The sequence below is a fragment of the Suncus etruscus genome, chromosome 8 (assembly GCF_024139225.1).
Source record: "Suncus etruscus isolate mSunEtr1 chromosome 8, mSunEtr1.pri.cur, whole genome shotgun sequence".
In the NCBI taxonomy this organism is placed as follows: domain Eukaryota; kingdom Metazoa; phylum Chordata; class Mammalia; order Eulipotyphla; family Soricidae; genus Suncus; species Suncus etruscus.
In genome coordinates this window covers 35,352,530-35,371,323 of record NC_064855.1, presented here as the reverse complement: position 1 = coordinate 35,371,323, position 18,794 = coordinate 35,352,530, and the positions used below count along the sequence as shown (strand labels likewise).

The 18,794-nt window shown below is 44.6% G+C and overlaps 1 gene segment (V, D, J or C); it reads left to right on the top strand.

Moving 5' to 3' along the window:
- Positions 1-17,932: 17,932 nt before the first annotated feature.
- LOC126015722 (immunoglobulin heavy variable 1-46-like) lies at positions 17,933-18,373 on the top strand. The segment is given in 2 exon segments: positions 17,933-17,978; positions 18,057-18,373. Coding segments are annotated over 2 exon segments (363 nt in total).
- Positions 18,374-18,794: the final 421 nt, after the last annotated feature.

The following is an 18,794-nucleotide window of genomic DNA, read 5'->3' as shown; positions in this document are numbered from 1 at the left end:
CTACCTGCTGTTACCAGGAATTTTCTGTTATAACATCAATTGGGAAAGGGTCTATCTTTACTGACTCATGGTGGCTAGAATCTTTGTAATTTTGTTTCACTCAACACAGAAATGGTTAACTTTGTCTCCTCTGTGATAAAATGGACCAAGGAATTAAAATATTTTGTAGAACAGAGATCTATAGAAGGACTGGTTTATTCCCTGATGATGGGAATATCACACATATGAGACCACTTGAGATCACTATTTGACATATATAAGCTTAAGTAAGGTCCACTTTCATGAACCTAGTGCAAAGTGGGATACTTTCCTATGAACATATGTTTAAATGTAGCTCTATAAAGCAGACAAACACAATCTGGGTAATTCCAGAAGTGGATATTTTCTGTTCATTCCAAAAATCTGGATTTGATCCAGATGTCTTTATAAAATACTGCCTCTTGATCACACCATGACATATTTCTCTCTTTGCTCCAGGATCTCAAGCAGACAGAACTCATTGGTGGGATGTGAACATGTTTCTTATAACCTCTCTGAACTTAAGCTCCAACCCTCCAAATGCATAGATGTAAAGAAGAAATTAAGTGCTGCTCTGTGACGTGTTTCATTTCTTTAAATTTGAAGCTATTAATATTCAGGGGTCCTCACATGCTATATTGGTGATTAAAATAAACAATGGTGTACAGGAACATTTAGGCCAACCCTGAAGCACATACCCAAATATCACAGTCTTCCAAACACAAAACCACTCTCAAATTGGGTTTTCTGTGAGTGGCATGTTTTACATCACTGACATGATGGATGAACTTAAAGACAAATAATTGCCAGGAAACTACAATAACAGTGGTCTGAAATAAAAAATGTGGAGAGATATTACTAGCAGAATACTCTGTTCCACTCAGGTGCCGTTGAAGACTTTTTCCATGTTTTGTTCAACATCTGTTCAACAGATGAACAGGCATCTGTTCAACATCTCTAAGCGTCCTGTGTGACATCAGTGGAAGGTAACACAGAGATGAGTAAAACAGTGCACCCATGATTGTAGATAATCCTGTCTTTGATAGGATATTAAAGAACACAAAGATTCTGGAATAAAAAATTCAATTTCATTCAATAACTTAAGTTCAAATTGGTACAGCTGTTTTTAGTTAATAAGAGAGAAACATTTTGAAAAATTCAATAACTAATTAAATAAGAATTAGTATATAGTACTTTGTATAAATTGACATCTTAGTTTCCTGACAAAGTATCCCTGAGAAACATAGACACATTTAGCATATTTCTGTAGAGCAACAAGATTGGTAAAGAAAACAATTTCTGATAACAGGTAACTGAAAGCATTTTATGTATAGTAGGAAGAGACTGGCACAATAAGTATTAACTACTATGTGGAAAAAATATGTCATTTAAATATGGTAAAAATGCTTTTTGTTTAACATGTATCAAAACAGTATGGAAAATTCAAGCAAAAATCAATGAAACTACTAAATTACCACTAAACACAAAAGTATTATTCAAATATATGCTAGAAAAGGTAAATGTATATACCTAATATCCTTTCAGTAACACTACTGCAAACCACAGTGCCGAGAAAATGGAAGAGAGAAAGAAGAAAATTATCAGCTACAGAGACAGGTGATGGAAGTTGGAGAGGATTTGGAGAATATGGTGGAGCTAAATATGCCCTGGTGAAGGGATGGCTGCTGGAACACTAAATGATTAAAACTCAGTCATGAATAACTTTAAAACTTAGTGAGGTTCAATTAAAAAGATTCTTATTCATAAAATATATATCACATACATAACTGAATAAATGGGAGGCAAGGAATGAATGATAGGTTTTCCATGGGTTATTTATCTACTGAGGTAAGTAGACATTTCAGCTGGATGTGACAATGTTAGTATTTTATAAAATGGAATTCTGTATTAATATCACTGAAAATAATGGTGCTTCAATAAAAATTGGAAAAAATTATTCAAATCCATGAACTTTTACAACAACCAGAATATGAAGCTAACCAAATATTCAACAATAAATTAGCGGGAGAGAAAGTTGTATGACATGTACATTACATAAAAGTATACACAGCTATAAGCAAGGGTGTTAACTAAAGTTACAATTTGAAAGGAGTTGAAAGGTATGTTAGACAGTAAGTCAGGAGAAGGCGAGATATGCATCACTTCACTCGAATGTGCCACATAGAGAAAGGAAACAAGACGACTCCCAATAAACAATGACACATCATTGTATTTGTGGATCAATAATTTTACTCTTGAGTGCTAAGAAGTTGGTAGGAGAATGAAGAAGCAGATTGCAGATGGTATAGAAAAACTGGGAAAATGTCTGGGACACATTGGAGAAGTAGGGGATGTGTTAATTCACTCCCTAATTGGAACGTGATTGTACCCATATTAGAATTTAAAATAAATGTGGAGAATGATGTGAGGTTCTAATGCTCTGGTATTACAGACTGGCAGTATTTCATCCTTAATAGTTGAGTTGTGAAGATGACAGAGCTGGGAATTCAGACAAGATCCTCAGTGCAAGGCAGGTCTGGGCAGCAGGGGGCGCTCGGAACCCACCAAGCATTGCACCATGAGCTGTGCAGGGGCCTGGCAGCATCTGCTCAACTCCTGGGATTTTCTGTTTAAAAAACAAAACAAAACAAAACAAACTCCCTTAAATAGACAGCTACGAAGGATATTGTGTAAGGTCTCCTGAGATATTTCCAAATATTTTATTCTATTGTATGTACATGACAAAATAAGTTCATGACAATCTTTAAAATATATACCTAGTATTTTTGGAAAAATGAAAAGCAAGGAGCAATTGATAGTTTTCATTGTAAGCACACTGATTTTCAAAATATCTCAAATATAAATACTGAGATCAAAGATCAGAGAAATAGAGAATTCTTTGGTATTCAGAATCTTCTCTGTGAAAGCAGGTCTTGTCAGCTTAGTGTCTTGTGAAAGGAACATTCTCTTTACTGCATCCAAAGACAGGGTATGATCTGATGCTCTTAAACTATCAGCCACAGACTTTCAAAGGGAAATCTAAATGAGCCAGTTGCTTCTTTTTCAGTGTTGGATGTTATTAGTTAGGCAGGTTATTTTCTTTCTCGAGAATATACAAGTAAGTCAAAGTCTATTGAATTGAATACAGACAAGTTTGCACCAAAGGACTTTCTAAAGCTAAAACACTTTCCTACCATCTCTGTGAGAATAAATTCCTCACATGGAATGAACATGGAGAATACAGTTTCTGCTCTCAATGGCCACAGGTAATAATTCCAATCGCATGACTGAGAAGGAAACTAGGCCCACACAGGGAGTCCATCCTTTCCTGTTTCTGCCCGTAGGCATCTCCCAAGTGCAGCTGGTGCAGTCGGGGACTGAGGTGAGTTGGGATATCAGTTAAAATATCCTGCAGTGCATCAGGACATTTTTTCAGAACAGTATCCTCTGAGCATCTTAGTCTATAGAAATAAACTGGTTCTCACATAGCTGAGGTCATCATAAGCAGCATTTATGTAATCAGCACTTATTCTGGGCTTACTAACATTTCTGTGACCACTGAATGAAATTTAAACATATGTGTAGTTAAATGTATGCATCTATCTTTCAAATTTTGGGGCCAGAGTGGTGGTACAAGACATAAGGCACCTGTCTTGCACATGGTAGCCTAGGACAGATGATGGTTCAATCCCCCAGGGTCTCATATGGTACCCCAAGCCAGGAGCCTTTTTTAAGCTCATATCCAGGAGTAACCCCGGAGTGGTTAAATAAATTTTAAATAAATAAATAAATAAATTTTAAATAAATAAAATGGAAGAGAAGATAAAAAGAAAGAAAAATATTCAGTAGCAACTATACTTGTGAAAACTATTGTACCTGCAATAAAGTCATTAACGCAATATTAGAAGGTTTAGTAAGCTCTTTTTTTATAATAGATTAAAAAAGTACAATAACATGGTGGGGAGGCAGTTGTTTGCATAGGCACCGCAAAATATGGGAGAAATAGAAAGGAAAAACCTTTGGCCAAAAAACAGGGAGACTTTACCCATGAAGTATTCTGGCATAAGACCAAATCCAGGCTCTATGTAATGTACTTTCCCAATATTTTATTCTATTGTATGTACATGACAAAATAAGTTCATGACAATCTTTAAAATATATACCTAGTATTTCTGGAAAAATGAAAAGCAAGGATCAATTGATAGTTTTGATTTTCCAACTTCAAGGCCTTTCTCGGTGATCCCAGTAAAAACTCTTCACAATCATGGTTGTTGGTGTTAGGATTCTGTAACTAATATGCTGGTTTCTTTATAGAATCCATGTCAAAAATAGGATGACTTGAAGTGTCTTCTGGTTTCATCTCATCGTTAGGTGGCAATGCAGTAAACCCTTTCTTGTAAGACAGTTGTTGCTGTTACTAAGTCTTCAGGGTGTCATAAGAACCCTCTTTGGAGTAAGTCGATGTCAGGGCAGCAGTAGGTCCTTCCCTGGAAGAAGTTTGATTCCTGCTGATGGTGCAGAAAACTGTGGTTGTTTCCACAGATGGTTTCCAAGGTTCAGGGGTGAATGATCAATGTCCAATCTTCTGAAGCCTAAGCCAAGTTACTATGGCAAGTGCTGAGGGTGTAAACCCCAGTGCAGTATAAAATGCATGTACTCCTATCTCTATTAGATAAGAACTTGTTTGCACATGTAAGATTTCCCCATTTTAATGTACCTATTCAAAAAGGAGCAATCACAGAAAGTATTACTGGTGCATATGGGGCAGAAGTAAGCAGCCCAATAATCCCCAAAACCTGGTTCTAACATAAGCTCTAAATACTAGAGAAACTTACCTACTAGAATTCCCTACTAAACAGTTGGAGAGAATTGCCACTACATAGATTTTCAATAAGGATTAAATCTATTAAGAAAATACGTCTAAAAATATGTAAAGGAAATATACATTTACCCTTTAAATCTTTTGAAATAGTCTGGGGGCAGTACAATCTAGAACACAGTTTCAATCTGGGATTTTTGTCTTGTGGAGTCTAAAAATTGGCTCCCAGCAGTCATATATCAGGTAATGTGTTCCAGTTGGGGCTTCTCAGAAACAGACTCCAGTAGCAAGGAAAAGTCTACAGTGAAGGGAGGTGGGGGAAAAGGAGACACGGATAGCAAATCAGTAGCAGTAGAGTATCAGCTTTTAAGGCTGAGAATCTATCTTTTCACTTTTGGAGCTAGTTGGCAGCTGGCTGGAGTAGGGGGGATGTTCTGTTTCATGAAGAGTTAAGAACTGAGAGTACAAATGATTACATGGAGGGAAATAGCAGATGTGTTGTGAGAAAATAAAGTGCTAGAAAAGAATTTGTAAGGTGGTAAGCAAAGGGGGCGAAGGAGGGGTTATATATGTCAGGGGAAGGATAATATATAGCATAGACAGTCATTGAGATGGCCAAGATGAGCACTCACATGCACACAGTGACAGACACTGAGATGTATCCATGAGTTACAGTTAAAAAGCTGACCCAGTGAAATGGGACAGAATGCTTAAAAATATAATGCTGGGAAGTCAGATGTAAAGGGTTTTGTTTTCTAGGACAATCATGATTGGTGAGGGTAAACTTTACTGACGAAAGGCTTCATGGGTTAGATTGTGTACAGAGAATTCTTAAAAACAATTAATTAAGTCTAGAAACTAAGTGGTATGGTAATGACCACTATAAGAGGAATATATACCATGAAATATTGTGTAGCTTGTCTTGTTAATCTAGGTTTCTTTCCAAAAAAGTAATCTAAAAATTACAAGCATTATGGTATAATGATAAACTACCTAAATTGAAAACAGACAGATTAAAATAACATATTCAATGAATGATATCTGTATTAGAAGTTCATGGCATGCTCTTGCATATTCCATTGGTATCTGTTTACATAAATATTAGATGATCATAACGGGCATAATCAAGTAAATATAAAATGAATAGACTAGAATTTTTGCCATGACATTATAATGAGCCCTTTCTTCTGAGTCTAATATAGTATAGCATTGCGATTTGGAACTTGTGTGACCAACTTATATCTCCAAGTACCACTATGGACAAAAAGATCAAGGAGTTAGAAATATAGTAAAATTAATACATTAAAACTATTTATAGTGAGCACTTTAATGGGAGTTCAAGTCTTCCAAATGCATGCTGCAGGGGATTCTATGGATAAAAGCATTAGAACAATATTATAGGTATCTATAAAAATTAGTTGATTGCACACCTGCTCAACCTAAAGAGCCATATCTATTCTTGATGGGAGAGTTTAATCCATTGACATTAAGGAAACTATTGACAGAAAGGGCTGTTGTGCATTATATTGTGTAAGGTTGTTGCTGTTACAATTAGTTATTTGGTTTGTGTAACTGCTCTTTAAATATCTCGTTTAAGGTTGGTATGGTTAGCACAAATATTGCGACTTCTTTTTTGTCTGAGAATGTTTTTAACCCACCCTCTCATATAAGTGAGAGTTTCTCTGGGTAGTGGATTCTAGGTTCAAAGTTTCTTTCATTCAGTAGTTTAAATATGTCATTACACTATTTTCTTGACTGGATTGTTTCAAATGGAAGATCTGGTTTCATTCTTATGTTGTTTCCTATATACTTGAGGTTTTTTTCTCCCTTGCTACTTTAAAGAGTCAATATCTCTCTTTGTTTTGTTTTGTTTTGTTTTTTGTTCCTGTCTTTTTTTATTAAGTACATTACATTTTCTTCCAGGTTTTTGCCTCTCATTTCTGTTTTGAATTCTTTATCTCAGCTAGCTTGTCATTTGTTGTCATGTTTTTCTCTGTGATTTTTCATCTTTGCAATTGTAGTATATGGCTTGCTAATATGCTTTTTAGTTCCTTCAGTTCCATAGATTCTCTTATCTTCTGAAAGTGGTCTTTGAGCTGGTTGAATTAGTCATCTATAGATTTTTTTTTTTATTTCACAAGCTATTGACTCCTTGATTTCTATTTCTAAACTAGTAAGTGTTGATTTTAGGTCCACATGTATAATGATTAGCATTTAGGTAGACTTGATATTTGCCAGAATTTCTTTCCAAATCCCCTAGAGTAGATATATTCTTTAGCTTCTGCACTGAACTTTTCATTTAGTGGTTTGGAGTGCTGGATTTCTTAGGATGTTGAAAGAATTGCTAGATCAATCTGCCAGGAAGTTTCTGATATAAATTGAAATGACTTCGTATAGTTTTTATCCATATTCTTTTCTTTTTTTATAAATATTTTTTTGGTGCTGGTCCACACCTGATGTTGCTCAGGGGTTACTCTTGTCTATGCACTCTAAAATCGCCTGTGGCCTGGAGGAACATCTGGGACACCAGGGGATCGAATGGCAATCTGTCATAGCTAGCACTGGCAAGACAGAGATGCCTTAACACTTGCACAACCATTCCAGCCACCCCACTTTTTTGTGATTTTTTATTGTGACTGATATGAATTACAAGACTTTCACATTATATTTAAGGTACATAGTGACAATAAATCAGGGCTATTTCCACCACCAGTTTTGTCCTCCCTCCATGCTGGTACCAGCATGCATCTGATACCTCCTCTCTTTGTCCCCTGAACTGCTGGGGTAATTGGTCCACTTTGTGTACAGCTTGTTGTAGATTGGTTATTGATTCTTTTACCATTAACTTTGGGTTTGGTTTTTAATTCTGATGATTTATTTTTATTTCCACTCAAATTTCAAGTGACTGTGGTATCATCCACATTTTCCCCCTGCCTTTTTTAAATCTGTATTCTTGAGCTTGAATCCTTCCATAAGACAATGGAGGTGGAGAAAAATCACACTTTGCAAGGTGTCCATGTTCACATAGTCACTTGTTTTTCTTGATGTACAGTACAGATACCGAGGAATAAAATCATAAACTAGAGAAGTATTAATTCATAAATTTGTTACCAGCATATGTAGAGGAGGACAGCATGGGATCAAAGTGTGTGTCTATAGCATACTTTATGTATCAAACACTCCACAAGCATTGCTAATAACTGTACATTAATAAAAATTAGAACAATCATACACAACATTTTTGATTCAAATAATATTGAGGGGATGAAGGAGAGGAATGCATGGAAATGTTCTAGCACATAAACCTAATTCAATATTACAAGCATCGAAGAAAAAATTATATCCTGTAGTTCATGGCAAAGTAGACATTTTTATTGAATAACCAATTTGTTTTGTTTGTTTTACTACAAACTTGGTACTGCTCATGGCTTTCTCCTTTGCATATGCTCCGGGGAGTATGCTCTCCTGGATATATCCTGTTGGGGCTCACTGTAACCATCTTAGGTGCCAAGATTTGAAGTTACCTTGACTGTGTGCTTTTTAATCAGCCTACTCACTGTATTATATCTTTAATATTTTTAGATTTTCATGTCATGTTAGGCAAATGAGTCTCTGAAAAATTCCACGATGTAAGATTTCACTCAAGTGTAATAAAGCAGTTTTAAAAACAACACAGAGAAAGACTGTATTACATGATAAGATGTCATTGAATATCAATTACAATAGTGATTATTACCTATTACTATTGTGTATGTAAAGATTTTAGGGGATTATTACATTGCTGACCCTACCCTGATCTGTGATTGTGCCCTACCCTAGGGTGTAACCTGGCATTCTGCCCCCACCCTAGGGTATTACCTGATTCTGCTTCCACCATTGGGTGGCACCTGATCCCACCATTGGGTGGTACCTGATTCTGGGGGATAAAAACAAGGGTCTGTGGAAGGCGAGGGGCTTTTGGCTGGAACTGATGCTGAGGCTTTGGACTTTAGTCTTGTCCACCGAATAAAGCTAATATTTCCACAAGCCTGACTGTCCTCGAGCTGTTTACCCGCCGTTTCACCTCAGAACAGTCGGCTGAACAGGGTGGCAGATGCTTGCTCCGAGCTGGAGGGGAAAGACCTCATCCTCCATCCCTCCATCAGTCAACCTCTTCAGGGGCTGACTTGCAACAGTGAAAATGATTACAAAACTGATATTTCCTAGTAGTGAAGGTGAAGAGTAGAATTCTGTGTTGGATTACAGGCTGCATAAGGAAGGGGTGGAATATCCTTGGTCCCATTTGGTGGGAGATGCATGTATTCAGGACCATAATTTGACACTTTCGGAAAAAATGTCACTTGTGAAATCATATGATGAGTGTTCCACATACCCCAGCCAGGGAGAGATATTCCCACCTTCCAATCATGGTCGGCCAAGAGAGGCAAGTGCAGCAGTTCTTCCAAAGCAGGAAATAATCCACACACAATTGGGAACGAATAGCAGGGCAGGAATTTATACAAAAATCTGTTCAGTTAGAATCCAGTTGCTTCAACAGGTGAAATGAAAAGCCAAGATATCAGCTTCCTGGGCTTTTTTGGCAGTCAATATTGGGACTACAAAGCCCACCTCCAAAAGCAGGGACTAGGCCAAGTGAAAACAGGCTGATACCAAAGTCATTTAAGCTATAATTCATAGGAACTGCGGGTGTGAAGCAACATTCTGAATTTAGGTCATTATGCTACTCAGGTCTCAGACTCACAGGGGGTCATTGCTAAGAAGCTGTGGATGGCAGCTCTGGAAACCCATATATATGGTCATATATATGGTCAGTATGGGGCGCTCAGGGCCCATCTACCCCTCATACAAGTTCAGAGACCAGGGAGGGTTTGAGTAAGTTCTGGGGTTTCCTGTTTACAAAGAATAATGTCTGATAAAAGCACCCAGGAGAGGAATTCTTTGTTGATCTGCTAAGTAGTTTGCCAATATTTTATTCTACTGGTGAGTTTACTCAACAAAATAGGTAATGAAAATCATTAAGATATTGTATCTAGAATTTCTGGTAATCTCAAAAGTAAGGAAAATTATGACAAATTTGACAAATTTATTGGAATAATTGAAAACATGTAGATATTTTTTTTTTTTTTTTACAGATGAAAGTTTATTATTCACAACAGAGAGGGAAAGAGGTAGAGAAAGAGATTTTTTTTTTATTTTTAATTATGAGAACAAGGGTGCAAAGAAAGAGGACAAGGTAAAGTTACAGTGGAAGGACAATCACCCATAACATAATTCTCAGAAGTCCCCTCGCTGATATCTTAACTTTGAAATTTCAGCCAAAGAACATTAAGATAAATAAGACAGAATCCATGTACAATTGCTTTGTCCCTCAAGTCCCCAGATTGTAACACATTATAATATTTCTTAACAGTACACAAAGCAATGTAAAGCCATAAAACTTACGTAACTCCTTAAACATTACAGGCATAGTATTTTCTTACATTTCCATATACATGCATATTAGCTTATGTTAACCTCAAATTTTAAGTGAGTTCTTTTTAAGGATTAGAGTCAAAGGAGCACAGTAAAAATGGTGTTAGAGTGGCAATTGTTGTTTGCATAGGCCCACCAAAATATGAGGGACATGGAAAGAAATAACCTTGGCCTAAGTACAAAGAGACCCGACCCCTGAAGTTTCCTGGCACAAGACCAAGTCTAGGCTTCAGGCAAGCTAGATCGTCCAATCCAATACATTGTCTGTAGTGCCAACACACTTTTATTTTTCACACTGTCTCTGTTGTTGGTATCATGTTTCTGTATTAAAGATCCTGGAATCTGCATATCTTACATTGAAGTCAGGATGTGGAGCATCCTCTCCTTTCACCTCACAATCAGAGGGCAATGCAGGGAGCCCTGTCCTGTAAGCAGGTCATTGTCATTGTTAAGTCTTCTCAATGTTAAGGGAAGTCTCTTTTGAGCAGGTCAAAGTCTGAGCAGTGTAGGTCTTCCGTGGTAGAGGATTGCTTCCAGGTGATGTTATAGACCAGCCTGGATGTTTCGTGGATGGCTTCCCTGGTTCAGGGGAGAATGGATTATGCCCTTTCTTCTGAGGTCTGTGCCAGGTCGTTATGTCAATGTTCAGGGTGTAAGGTCTCTCTGCACTACAAGATTTGTGTGTTCCAATTTCTATTAAATAGGATCTTATTTGTATGTATAGTATTTTCCCATTTTAATGTGCCTATGCAAATACAAAAGCAATGCCACGTGGTGTTATTGGCACATATGGGGGCCATAAGAACAATTCCAATGATTCCCATGACATGGTTCAATCATAAGCATTAAACTGGGGGACTCTTCCACCAAAATTCCTTGTTAAACAGCTCAAAAAGAGAAGATAAAAAGTGGTTAGAATCATCACTGTATAAGACAAAATTTAGTAAGAATTATAGCTGTCCGAAAAAAACCACAAAATATTCTAAAGAAATACGTGTCCATTTTATGTATCTTGAAATAGTTTGGGGTTGTCACACACAATGGACAGCTTTGGACTGTGATTAGGATTGTACACTACTGAAGTTAAAAAGAGTAATGTAGGTTAGTGATGTTTGAGAGGGGGTTAGAGAGTTAAGGAGTAAAAAAGAGTTTTGTATGGGTGTGGGAAAGGGTAGAATACAAAGTGAACATTCTATATATGCAAAACATAACATAAGAATAAGAAATATTCTGAAAACATGAGGTATATGAAGTACGCGCGGGGGCATAAGCCCCCGCGCGGTTCTGAAGTTTTTGGATGCCTAGGGAGGAATTTCTGCCCCCCTCCCCCCAGGGCCCAATTAACCAGGTGTGGCCTTGAAGACCCACCAGGATTGGGGGGACCTTGGTCCCCTGGACTAGGTGTTCAGCCCAGGGGGCCTGTGGCTAGCTGTCCTGCCCAGAGCCCCCAACATACCAGGCAAAGACACCCAGAAATCCTGGCATGCGGAGTACTCTGAGCCCAGCCGAGCCTCTGTAGTTTTTGGATGCCTAGGGAGAAATTTCTGCCCCCCTCCCCCCAGGGCCCAATTAACCAGGTGTGGCCTTGAAGACCCACCAGGATTGGGGGGACCTTGGTCCCCTGGACTAGGTGTTCAGCCCAGGGGGCCTGTGGCTAGCTGTCCTGCCCAGAGCCCCCAACATACCAGGCAAAGACACCCAGAAATCCTGGCATGCAGAGTACTCTGAGCCCAGCTGAGCCTCTGTAGTTTTTGGATGCCTAGGGAGAAATTTCTGCCCCCCTCCCCCCAGGGCCCAATTAACCAGGTGTGGCCTTGAAGACCCACCAGGATTGGGGGGACCTTGGTCCCCTGGACTAGGTGTTCAGCCCAGGGGGGCCTGTGGCTAGCTGTCCTGCCCAGAGCCCCCAACATACCAGGCAAAGACACCCAGAAATCCTGGCATGCGGAGTACTCTGAGCCCAGCCGAGCCTCTGTAGTTTTTGGATGCCTAGGGAGGAATTTCTGCCCCCCTCCCCCCAGGGCCCAATTAACCAGGTGTGGCCTTGAAGACCCACCAGGATTGGGGGGACCTTGGTCCCCTGGACTAGGTGTTCAGCCCAGGGGGCCTGTGGCTAGCTGTCCTGCCCAGAGCCCCCAACATACCAGGCAAAGACACCCAGAAATCCTGGCATGCGGAGTACTCTGAGCCCAGCCGAGCCTCTGTAGTTTTTGGATGCCTAGGGAGGAATTTCTGCCCCCCTCCCCCCAGGGCCCAATTAACCAGGTGTGGCCTTGAAGACCCACCAGGATTGGGGGGACCTTGGTCCCCTGGACTAGGTGTTCAGCCCAGGGGGCCTGTGGCTAGCTGTCCTGCCCAGAGCCCCCAACATACCAGGCAAAGACACCCAGAAATCCTGGCATGCGGAGTACTCTGAGCCCAGCTGAGCCTCTGTAGTTTTTGGATGCCTAGGGAGAAATTTCTGCCCCCCTCCCCCCAGGGCCCAATTAACCAGGTGTGGCCTTGAAGACCCACCAGGATTGGGGGGACCTTGGTCCCCTGGACTAGGTGTTCAGCCCAGGGGGCCTGTGGCTAGCTGTCCTGCCCAGAGCCCCCAACATACCAGGCAAAGACACCCAGAAATCCTGGCATGCGGAGTACTCTGAGCCCAGCCGAGCCTCTGTAGTTTTTGGATGCCTAGGGAGGAATTTCTGCCCCCCTCCCCCCAGGGCCCAATTAACCAGGTGTGGCCTTGAAGACCCACCAGGATTGGGGGGACCTTGGTCCCCTGGACTAGGTGTTCAGCCCAGGGGGCCTGTGGCTAGCTGTCCTGCCCAGAGCCCCCAACATACCAGGCAAAGACACCCAGAAATCCTGGCATGCGGAGTACTCTGAGCCCAGCCGAGCCTCTGTAGTTTTTGGATGCCTAGGGAGAAATTTCTGCCCCCCTCCCCCCAGGGCCCAATTAACCAGGTGTGGCCTTGAAGACCCACCAGGATTGGGGGGACCTTGGTCCCCTGGACTAGGTGTTCAGCCCAGGGGGCCTGTGGCTAGCTGTCCTGCCCAGAGCCCCCAACATACCAGGCAAAGACACCCAGAAATCCTGGCATGCGGAGTACTCTGAGCCCAGCCGAGCCTCTGTAGTTTTTGGATGCCTAGGGAGGAATTTCTGCCCCCCTCCCCCCAGGGCCCAATTAACCAGGTGTGGCCTTGAAGACCCACCAGGATTGGGGGGACCTTGGTCCCCTGGACTAGGTGTTCAGCCCAGGGGGCCTGTGGCTAGCTGTCCTGCCCAGAGCCCCCAACATACCAGGCAAAGACACCCAGAAATCCTGGCATGCGGAGTACTCTGAGCCCAGCCGAGCCTCTGTAGTTTTTGGATGCCTAGGGAGGAATTTCTGCCCCCCTCCCCCCAGGGCCCAATTAACCAGGTGTGGCCTTGAAGACCCACCAGGATTGGGGGGACCTTGGTCCCCTGGACTAGGTGTTCAGCCCAGGGGGCCTGTGGCTAGCTGTCCTGCCCAGAGCCCCCAACATACCAGGCAAAGACACCCAGAAATCCTGGCATGCGGAGTACTCTGAGCCCAGCTGAGCCTCTGTAGTTTTTGGATGCCTAGGGAGAAATTTCTGCCCCCCTCCCCCCAGGGCCCAATTAACCAGGTGTGGCCTTGAAGACCCACCAGGATTGGGGGGACCTTGGTCCCCTGGACTAGGTGTTCAGCCCAGGGGGCCTGTGGCTAGCTGTCCTGCCCAGAGCCCCCAACATACCAGGCAAAGACACCCAGAAATCCTGGCATGCGGAGTACTCTGAGCCCAGCCGAGCCTCTGTAGTTTTTGGATGCCTAGGGAGGAATTTCTGCCCCCCTCCCCCCAGGGCCCAATTAACCAGGTGTGGCCTTGAAGACCCACCAGGATTGGGGGGACCTTGGTCCCCTGGACTAGGTGTTCAGCCCAGGGGGCCTGTGGCTAGCTGTCCTGCCCAGAGCCCCCAACATACCAGGCAAAGACACCCAGAAATCCTGGCATGCGGAGTACTCTGAGCCCAGCCGAGCCTCTGTAGTTTTTGGATGCCTAGGGAGAAATTTCTGCCCCCCTCCCCCCAGGGCCCAATTAACCAGGTGTGGCCTTGAAGACCCACCAGGATTGGGGGGACCTTGGTCCCCTGGACTAGGTGTTCAGCCCAGGGGGCCTGTGGCTAGCTGTCCTGCCCAGAGCCCCCAACATACCAGGCAAAGACACCCAGAAATCCTGGCATGCAGAGTACTCTGAGCCCAGCTGAGCCTCTGTAGTTTTTGGATGCCTAGGGAGAAATTTCTGCCCCCCTCCCCCCAGGGCCCAATTAACCAGGTGTGGCCTTGAAGACCCACCAGGATTGGGGGGACCTTGGTCCCCTGGACTAGGTGTTCAGCCCAGGGGGCCTGTGGCTAGCTGTCCTGCCCAGAGCCCCCAACATACCAGGCAAAGACACCCAGAAATCCTGGCATGCGGAGTACTCTGAGCCCAGCCGAGCCTCTGTAGTTTTTGGATGCCTAGGGAGGAATTTCTGCCCCCCTCCCCCCAGGGCCCAATTAACCAGGTGTGGCCTTGAAGACCCACCAGGATTGGGGGGACCTTGGTCCCCTGGACTAGGTGTTCAGCCCAGGGGGCCTGTGGCTAGCTGTCCTGCCCAGAGCCCCCAACATACCAGGCAAAGACACCCAGAAATCCTGGCATGCGGAGTACTCTGAGCCCAGCCGAGCCTCTGTAGTTTTTGGATGCCTAGGGAGAAATTTCTGCCCCCCTCCCCCCAGGGCCCAATTAACCAGGTGTGGCCTTGAAGACCCACCAGGATTGGGGGGGACCTTGGTCCCCTGGACTAGGTGTTCAGCCCAGGGGGCCTGTGGCTAGCTGTCCTGCCCAGAGCCCCCAACATACCAGGCAAAGACACCCAGAAATCCTGGCATGCGGAGTACTCTGAGCCCAGCTGAGCCTCTGTAGTTTTTGGATGCCTAGGGAGAAATTTCTGCCCCCCTCCCCCCAGGGCCCAATTAACCAGGTGTGGCCTTGAAGACCCACCAGGATTGGGGGGACCTTGGTCCCCTGGACTAGGTGTTCAGCCCAGGGGGCCTGTGGCTAGCTGTCCTGCCCAGAGCCCCCAACATACCAGGCAAAGACACCCAGAAATCCTGGCATGCGGAGTACTCTGAGCCCAGCCGAGCCTCTGTAGTTTTTGGATGCCTAGGGAGGAATTTCTGCCCCCCTCCCCCCAGGGCCCAATTAACCAGGTGTGGCCTTGAAGACCCACCAGGATTGGGGGGACCTTGGTCCCCTGGACTAGGTGTTCAGCCCAGGGGGCCTGTGGCTAGCTGTCCTGCCCAGAGCCCCCAACATACCAGGCAAAGACACCCAGAAATCCTGGCATGCGGAGTACTCTGAGCCCAGCTGAGCCTCTGTAGTTTTTGGATGCCTAGGGAGAAATTTCTGCCCCCCTCCCCCCAGGGCCCAATTAACCAGGTGTGGCCTTGAAGACCCACCAGGATTGGGGGGACCTTGGTCCCCTGGACTAGGTGTTCAGCCCAGGGGGCCTGTGGCTAGCTGTCCTGCCCAGAGCCCCCAACATACCAGGCAAAGACACCCAGAAATCCTGGCATGCGGAGTACTCTGAGCCCAGCCGAGCCTCTGTAGTTTTTGGATGCCTAGGGAGGAATTTCTGCCCCCCTCCCCCCAGGGCCCAATTAACCAGGTGTGGCCTTGAAGACCCACCAGGATTGGGGGGACCTTGGTCCCCTGGACTAGGTGTTCAGCCCAGGGGGCCTGTGGCTAGCTGTCCTGCCCAGAGCCCCCAACATACCAGGCAAAGACACCCAGAAATCCTGGCATGCGGAGTACTCTGAGCCCAGCCGAGCCTCTGTAGTTTTTGGATGCCTAGGGAGGAATTTCTGCCCCCCTCCCCCCAGGGCCCAATTAACCAGGTGTGGCCTTGAAGACCCACCAGGATTGGGGGGGACCTTGGTCCCCTGGACTAGGTGTTCAGCCCAGGGGGCCTGTGGCTAGCTGTCCTGCCCAGAGCCCCCAACATACCAGGCAAAGACACCCAGAAATCCTGGCATGCGGAGTACTCTGAGCCCAGCCGAGCCTCTGTAGTTTTTGGATGCCTAGGGAGGAATTTCTGCCCCCCCTCCCCCCAGGGCCCAATTAACCAGGTGTGGCCTTGAAGACCCACCAGGATTGGGGGGACCTTGGTCCCCTGGACTAGGTGTTCAGCCCAGGGGGCCTGTGGCTAGCTGTCCTGCCCAGAGCCCCCAACATACCAGGCAAAGACACCCAGAAATCCTGGCATGCGGAGTACTCTGAGCCCAGCCGAGCCTCTGTAGTTTTTGGATGCCTAGGGAGGAATTTCTGCCCCCCCTCCCCCCAGGGCCCAATTAACCAGGTGTGGCCTTGAAGACCCACCAGGATTGGGGGGGACCTTGGTCCCCTGGACTAGGTGTTCAGCCCAGGGGGCCTGTGGCTAGCTGTCCTGCCCAGAGCCCCCAACATACCAGGCAAAGACACCCAGAAATCCTGGCATGCGGAGTACTCTGAGCCCAGCCGAGCCTCTGTAGTTTTTGGATGCCTAGGGAGGAATTTCTGCCCCCCCTCCCCCCAGGGCCCAATTAACCAGGTGTGGCCTTGAAGACCCACCAGGATTGGGGGGACCTTGGTCCCCTGGACTAGGTGTTCAGCCCAGGGGGCCTGTGGCTAGCTGTCCTGCCCAGAGCCCCCAACATACCAGGCAAAGACACCCAGAAATCCTGGCATGCGGAGTACTCTGAGCCCAGCCGAGCCTCTGTAGTTTTTGGATGCCTAGGGAGGAATTTCTGCCCCCCTCCCACCAGGGCCCAATTAACCAGGTGTGGCCTTGAAGACCCACCAGGATTGGGGGGACCTTGGTCCCCTGGACTAGGTGTTCAGCCCAGGGGACCTGTGGCTAGCTGTCCTGCCCAGAGCCCCCAACATACCAGGCAAAGACACCTAGAAATCCTGGCATGCGGAGTACTCTGAGCCCAGCCGAGCCTCTGACATATGTAGATATTTAATTCAACAAGTTTCACATCAAACTTCTTTATTTTATTGTATTATTTTTGTGTTTGAGACATACCCGGGGTTGCTCAAAGGTTACTCCTGACCCTGCACTCGGAAATCATTCCTGGCAGGCTCAGCGGATCATTTGGGATCCAGGGGGTCAAACCCAGGTTCTTCCCTTGTTGGATGCATGCAAGGCAAATGTACTTTTGCTGTGCTCTCACTCAGGCCCTCACATTAAACTTCTGTTATCAAATTCCTGATATAAAACTTCATGTCAAGGCCTCTGACAACATGCCCTGTCAGATCATTCTCTGAGAGTAGCATGTCTTGTCAACCTAGTCTTTCAGTGGGAGATTTTCTACTGCAGAGTCCAAGAACAATGTATGGGCTCATGAAACTTGAGAATTGAGTTCTAAGCACTTGTGAGTTATTCTTGAGTGTTCTATGTGGTTCTTGTTGTGTTGATGAACTCCATCTATAAATTCTTCTCCCTCATGAATATGCAAATAAGCTGAAATCTACTTAATAAAGTATGGAAACATTTGTATCTGAGGACATCACAAGAGTACTGGTCTCTTTACTCAAGTGGCCCTCAGCATGAACTGGACATGGAAAATCCTCTTCCTGGTCACAGTGGCTACAGGTAAGTGCACAGTCCCTGAACTAAGAAGGGAACTAAGCCCAGTCAAGGAAGACCTTTGACTCCTGTCTCTGTCCACAGGTGTTTACTCCCAGGGGCAGCTGGTGCAGTCTGGGGCTGAGGTGAGGAAACCTGGGACATCAGTGAAGATCTCCTGCAAGGCATCTGGATACAGCTTCACAAGTTACTGGATACACTGGGTGCAGCAGCGTCCTGGACAGGGGCTTGAGTGGATAGGATATGTAAGACCTAGCACTGGTGATACAAGCTATGCACAGAAGTTCCAGGGCAGAGTCACTCTCACCGCAGACAAGTCCACCAGCACAGCCCACATGGAACTGAGCAATCTGAGGTCTGAGGACACTGCCACTTACTACTGTGCGAGAGACACAATGTGAAAATCCACATCCTGAGCATGTCAGAAACCTGAGGGAGATGCAGCTGTTCTGGGCGAGGAGATGAAGGGGAAGCTAATACTGCTGACTTCCTCCTGCAGAGTCAGTGTCTGAGACACAAGCAGGGCTTCTCTAGCTGAAGGATTTTAATGAACTTTCATCTATTTATTTTGGATTTTTATTAGGTCACACCAGGTGATCTCAGGTTAACTCCTGAGTCTTCACTTGGGTATTTCTCCTAGCTGATTTGGGAATCCATATAGATTCTGGGGATTGATCCTGTGGTGGCAATGTTCAAGGCAAGTGTCTTACCCATACTGTGGAATATTCTCATCCTCTTTTTGATGAAAAATTATAGTATATTTCTCAATCTTTCAGCAATAGCCAAGATAACAATAGCCTTTACCTAGATCACATTTATACT